Source organism: Rhinatrema bivittatum, chromosome 8, assembly GCF_901001135.1.
Source record: "Rhinatrema bivittatum chromosome 8, aRhiBiv1.1, whole genome shotgun sequence".
In the NCBI taxonomy this organism is placed as follows: Eukaryota; Metazoa; Chordata; class Amphibia; order Gymnophiona; family Rhinatrematidae; genus Rhinatrema; species Rhinatrema bivittatum.
This window is the reverse complement of record NC_042622.1, coordinates 223,905,856-223,912,380: the sequence shown is the minus strand read 5'-3', so window position 1 is coordinate 223,912,380 and position 6,525 is coordinate 223,905,856. Positions and strand designations below refer to the sequence as shown.

Below are 6,525 nucleotides of genomic sequence, written 5' to 3'. Positions count from 1 at the left end.
ACTAATCTGGGTACATACAGGGAAACCCACTTGTCTGGACTGATCCAGGGTACGAACAGGAACTGTGACTCTTCCTCTGGGTTTCTAGCACTTTGGGAGCATTACAGATTCCCATATGCATACCACCACCAGCTCCTTTAACCCAGTCATCTCAATTCCAGTGTCTTCCCTCCAGCCCCTAAACCCTGTAACCCTGCACCCATCTCTTGAGTTCTCCTGTCCTAGATGTGACAGGCTCTGTATCCTTATGCCCAACCCCGAGCCCTCCTGTCCCTAGATGTGATAAGACTGCGTTTTGATTTGCTGAAAAAGACCACCACATTCCTCCTTCCCTCTCCCTCTGCTTGCCACTGGTTCCCTGCATTGGGAAATGAATCAATAAAAAGAAACTGGTGCTCCTCATTCCATGACCTCTGGCTGCTGAGAAAAGAAGGCGGCAAAGGTTTCTCCAGTGCAAGGCTTTATTCCAATATTTTTTTGCAGATTATATTTATATACATTGTGTCTTCTCGAACAAACATCAGTGTCAGAAGCAGAGTCTCCTTCACCTTAGGCATGTTTCTTGCCTGCATCCTGTCACCGCACGGGTCACATTCCATGGCAGGCAGTAATGGAAAACACTGCAGACAGGATGGATCCAGGAATGTTCCCAGCTTTCTCACCAACATCCAGGGTAAAAGGTCCTCTTCAAAATTAACACCATTGGCCGAGGAGACCCCGAAAAGTGCAAAACAGTCTGGTTTCCCAGCAGAGGCAGAGGAACAAAGATGAGATGCGGTTCAGGATCCCGCCAGGTACTTCCCTAGAAAGGAGGCAGCGAGAGAGAGCGTCAGCACTGAGAGCTGCCTGGTGTCAAAGTCCCCGAGTAAACCCACACACCCCTGTGCATACTTCTGCAGGGCAGGAGTGAGGCACGTTGGCAATTAATGCACAATTAAGCTGTGGAACTTGTTGCCTTAAGGCTAAGAGTATAAATGAATTTACAAAAGGTTCCGACAAGTTTCTGGAGAACGGGTCTATAAATAAAGTTCAGCCAGATGGACTTTGGTTTTTCCACTTCTTAATTCTTGGGGAAAGCAACATGAAAGGCTTTCATATTGGGATCTGGTGACTTGGACTAGCCAGTATCGGAGACAAGATATTAGGCTCAATGGACCATTGGGGTGACCTAGCATGGCACATTTATATTTTTTCTGTGTGTGTGGGATCTTAGTACTGGAATAGCAAGGGGTGCTGCAAGACAGAATCTGATGTCTTTGTGTTAAAACAGTGCAGTACTAGAGATTCACTTGCCCAGGACCTCTTCTGGGTCAAATTAAAGTCCATCAGAATTCCCTTGGTTACCTGTGGCAAATCTCTTCTTCACCAAAGACATCCTGTACCCACTGCCCACCAGCTCCATGCCAATACCAGAGAGTGTGCTGCCCTCGCTCATGAACTGAGCTGCCACTGGGGATGGCGTGCTAGGGCCACATAGGGGCTCCCAGCTAGCAGTAAGTCTGCCTGAATCTGCAAAGGAGAAACAGAGAGGCTGAGATCTGACGGCTGTCTAGTGGAGCAGCAACAGACCCTGTGTCGACAGCTCTTTTGCAATCATACTCACCTGCTAACTGCACAGCGCCACAGTCACCCAGCCCACAGAGTACAGCCCTAAGTCCTTCATGGAACCAGAGCATCATAAGCTTCCCACCCTGTCCCCCCTTTCATTTACTGCCACATCCAAGTTTATGCTGCTGGTGGGTATGTCTCACCCCAGCACCACCATTTTAATGACAAACAGATCACCCTCATGTTATATACAGTGAGCTTTACAAGATAAGTACTATGCTATCTTGCCACATGGGAATGTGGTCGGTGCTTAGAGTGCACCCTCTGCCTGTACAAACTGTAGTTGCTCTGGGGACAAAGGGATTTTGGGGGGGGGGGGGGGGCCATCATATTGTTTATTTTTGCCTTTCCCGAGCAGTGAAAAAGCTGAGCATTACCTCCAGGCTGATTCTCAACACATGCATCTGGTAGCCGCCACAGTAGCCTCTTCTCCTGAAAATTCCTGCAGCACAACATGTAGGAAAGAAATAAGAAAACAAAACAAGCTGGACTATTACAGATCCCTACACAGAAAATGCATGGTAACAGAATCCCTCACCTTGGTCACACACAAAAAGGAAAATTAGTTCTTACCTCATAATTTTCATTCCTGTAGTACTACGGATCAGTCCAGACCATGGGTTATGCCTCCCTTCCAGCATGGGGAGACAGAGAAACTTTAGAGGCACCCACCATAAGCCGGTGTACCAACTGCATCCCTTCAGTATTTAGAATACCAAAGCAGAATAAAACTAGCAAAGAATCGAGCAAGAATATAACTAATAATCAACTTTGACCTTGTAAACTGTAGCGTTCCTTCTTAGTATGCTGCAATCACTGAACCAGAAAAACATCATGCATGTGGACTCTAGATGTACCAGGGTGGGAGTCTGGACTGATCCTTGGTACTACAGGAACGAAAATTATCAGGTAAGAACTAATTTTCCTTTCCCTGTATGTACCCGGATCAGTCCAGACCATGGGATTTACCGAAGCTTCCCTAGACAGGGTGGGACCTCGCAAGTCCCGTGCACAGCACACCACTGCCAAAATCCTCACGATTTGGAGCCTGAACGTCCAGGAGGTAGTGGTGAGTGAATGTGTGCAGCGTATTTCAAGTCGCAGCTTGACAAATCTCCTGGGGCGACACCAAATGGCACTCGGCCCAAGAGGCTACCTGACAGCGAACAGAATGGGCTTTCAAGCCCTCTGGAACAGGTTGACCTTTACAAATGTATGCAGACGCAATAGCTTCTTTCAACCAGCGTGCAATCGTTGCCTTAGCTGCTTTATGACCTTTCTTGGGAATGCTCCAAAGGACAAACAAATGATCTGAAAGTTAAAATGGATTTGTGACTTCTAAATATTGAAACAGAGCTCAGACATCCAGACGACGTAGTTCACATGCATGCAGATTGTCCCTCAGATCCAGAAAAGCCGGAAGCTCCACAGACTGACTCAAATGAAAAGTAGACACCACCTTTGGCAAAAAGGATGGAACTGTTTGGAGAGAAACCCCCGAATCAGAAATCCTCAAAAATAGGTTCTCTACAAGAAAGAGCTTGTAATTCCGAAACTCTGTGAGCTGAGCATATAGCCACAAAACACACACCATTTTCAACGTAAGGTCCTTAACCGTTGCCCGTTTAATCTGTTCAAATGGTTGGTCATACAATATACGAAGGACCAAATTTAAACTCCATGAAGGACATACCGGACGGACAGACAGGAGACTTTAAATGCTTGACTCCTCTAAGGAAACTCACCACATCTGGATGGGAAGCCACAGAGCTACCAAGCAGAGTCCCTAGGGCCGCTACCTGTACCCATAGGGAGTTAAAGGACAAGCCCTTAGCCAAACCTTTCTGTAGAAAAGCTAACATCCTAGCAATGGAAGCGTCTTTAGGGAGAATCCCTCGCTCATGACACCACGTCTCAAAAACTCTCCACACTCTGATGTAAGAGATGTAGACGTTTTTCTGGCTTGTAACAATGTGGTGATAACTTCCTCAGAATACCCTTTCTTCCTTAATCTCCTCCTTTCAAAAGCTAGGCCACTAGACAAAAGTGGTCAGCCTGGTCGAAATATATAGGACCTTGAAGATGTCGTCATTATATGCCCGAGACATAGAGGGCCCTCCATGGCCAGATTGATGAGATCCGCAAACCACTGACGCATGGAGCTACTAGGATTACCCTCCCTGGGTGAGCCTCTATCCTGCGAAGCACCTTGCCCACCAGAGGCCAAGGAGGGAATACGTACAGGGGATCTGAGGCTGGCCAGGGAAGTACTAACCCATAGACCCCCTCTGTGCCGTGGTCTCTTCTGTGACTGAAGAAACGAGGAGCCTTGGCATTGTCCCGCGTGGCCATCAAGTCCATGTGGGGGAGTCCCCCCATCTGCGGCAAATGAGATCCATTACACGGTCCGAGAGCTCCAACTCTCCGGGATCTATGCGCCTTCGACTTAAGAATTCCGCTTTGATGTTGTCCTTCCCAGCAATGTGAGAAGCCACTAGCCTCGCAAGATTGTGCTCCGCCCAAGCCATGAGCATTTCTGCCTCGGCCACAGCCTGACTTCTGGTGCCCCCTCGACGGTTGATATAAGCCACTGTTGTCGCATTGTCGGAGAGAACGCGAACCGCCTTATGGCGTAAGAGGGGAAGAAAGTGTTGCAAGTCCAAGTGAACCGCTCTGGTCTCCAGTTGATTTATCGACCATCCGGACTCCTCCAGTGACCAGTTGCCCTGAACTGAAAGGTATTGGCAAACAGCTCCCCAGCCGGAGAGACTGGCATCTGTGGTCATCGCTATCCAGTTCGAGACTTCCAAGTCCACCCCCCGCGACAGGTTGTCGGGGCAAAGCCACCACCCAAGACTGGACTTGGCGTGATTGGTGAGTGGAGGGTGAACTGGAAATTCTCTGACTTGGGATCCCACCAGGAAAGAAATGCTCGCTGTAAAGGTCTCATATGAGCAAATGCCCAGGGAACCACCTCTAGGGTAGATGCCATCGAGCCTAGAACCTGAAGGTAGTCCCAGGCCTCGGGTAGAGGGAGAATCAACAAGTGAAACTTGTCCCATCAGCTTGATCCGTTGGGAGAAAAACTTGACAGTCATGTCGAAATGGGCTCCCAGAAATTCCAAGTCTGAGTGGGAATGAGGTTGCTCTTGACCTGATTGATGACCCATCCGAGGGACTCCCAATAGTGTGGTCACTGTGTATCGCAACCACACAGCACTCGCTCGACTCTGCTCGGATCAGCCAATCGTCCAGATAGGGATGAATGAGAATTCCTTGTCGCCGGAGAAAAGCAGCCACTACTACCATGACCTTGGTGAACATTCGGGGAGTGGTAGCGAGACAAAGGCAGAGCGCAGAATTAATAATGCCTTCTCAAGATCATGAAGGAAGGAACTTTTGCTGATCCTTGCGAATGGGAATGTGCAAATATGCCTCCATCAGATCCAGAGAGGCCAGAAACTCTTCCTTGCATACTGCTGTGATGACTGACCGCAGAGACTCCATGCGAAAGTGAGGTACCTTGAGAGACTTGTTTACCTTTTTGAGGTCCAGAATCGGGCGGAAGGACCCCTCCTTCTTTGGCACCACAAAGTAAATGGAGTACATGCCTGTCCTCCAGTGCTCCGGAGGTACCGGCTTCACAGCTCCGAGAGCTAGAAGACGTTTGAGAGTCTGACACACAAGCTACCTTTTGGCCTGGTGACCGAAGGGAGACATTAGAAAGAAATCTCAGAGGCCAAGCAAATTCCAAAGCATAGCCTCATTCTATGATGCTTAGCACCCATAGATCGGAAGTAATTGTGGCCCATGCCTCATAAAACCAGGACAGGCGACCCCAACCCGCAGGATCGAGGGATGGGTCGGCCCCATCTCATTGTGTAGACTTGGAGGTAGGGGCGGCGGAGGAACTGCCTCTGCGCCAGCAAAAGGACGAGGTCCAGGCTTGGGCTCGTGCCACTGGTTGCCACTGTCCAACTGTTTGCTGTCTGTTTTGCAAAAACCTCCTTTGTCCCCGAAAACGAGATCGGGAAGATGGAAACCTTCTGGAGGGCCTCTGCTTGTCCTCTGGTAACTTGTGAACTTTATTCTCTCCCAGGAACTTGATCAATTGCTCCAAATCGTCCCCGAATAAAAAACCATCTTTAAAAGGAATAGCCCCGAGCTGAGCCTTTGAGGAAACATCCGCTGACCAGTTGCGGAGCCAGAGGAGCCTCCTTGCCAAAACTGCCGACGACAGTGCTAGAGGAGGTGCGAAGCAGATCATACAGAGCATCCGCCCCGTATGCTACTGCAGCCTCCAACTGCTGTGCCTGTTCTGATTTCCCCAGAGGAAGATCTCTAGACGTCAGCAACTGTTGAACCCAGCGCAGACTGGCTCGCAGCATATAACTGCTACAAATCGCTGCCCGGACACCCAGAGCAGGCACCTCAAAAATACGCTTGAGCAGCACTTCCAGTTTGCGATCTTGAAGATCCTTGAGGGCTGTCGAGCCGGCAACCGGGATAGTGGTTCGCTTAACCACAGCCAAAACTGAAGCATCCACTTTAGGGGACTGCAAGAGTTCCAAAAACTCCTAACACCGGATAAAGCTTGTCCATAGCCCGGCCAACCCTTAAACCAGCCTCCGGAGCCTCCCACTCTTTGGTCACCAGCTGCTGAAGCATAGGATGGACAGAAAATGCCCGGGTTGATGTTCACAAACCGGCAAGAACTGGGTCCACCAAATCCTGATGCAGAGCCTGAGGGGGGAAGCTTGATCCCAAGCTCAGCTAGCACTGCTGGAATAAGGGGTTCTAGTTCCTCCCTCTGGAAAAGACGGACCACCTTCGGGTCATCACCCTCTAAAGGAGTCTGTTTCCCCTGATCGTCATCCAACCCCCCCAGCTGTGTGTGTGTGTGTGTGGGGGGGGGAA

At 49.6% G+C, this 6,525-nt stretch overlaps 1 protein-coding gene across 7 annotated transcripts in view; it reads right to left on the bottom strand.

The window, feature by feature from the left end:
• Positions 1 to 447: 447 nt before the first annotated feature.
• Positions 448 to 6,525, bottom strand: part of FCHO1 (FCH domain only 1) — a 160,094-nt gene continuing 154,016 nt past the window's right edge. For 6 of the 7 annotated variants that reach the window (XM_029613705.1, XM_029613707.1, XM_029613708.1 and 3 more), the window contains 3 exons: positions 1,986 to 2,050; positions 1,345 to 1,509; positions 448 to 802 (listed from right to left, as the gene is read on the bottom strand). In XM_029613705.1, coding sequence (XP_029469565.1) covers positions 780 to 802; positions 1,345 to 1,509; positions 1,986 to 2,050 — 253 coding nt within the window. In that variant the 3' untranslated portion in view covers positions 448 to 779. The remainder of the gene's footprint in view (positions 803 to 1,344; positions 1,510 to 1,985; positions 2,051 to 6,525) is intronic. The other variant, XM_029613710.1, reaches the window with a different exon arrangement.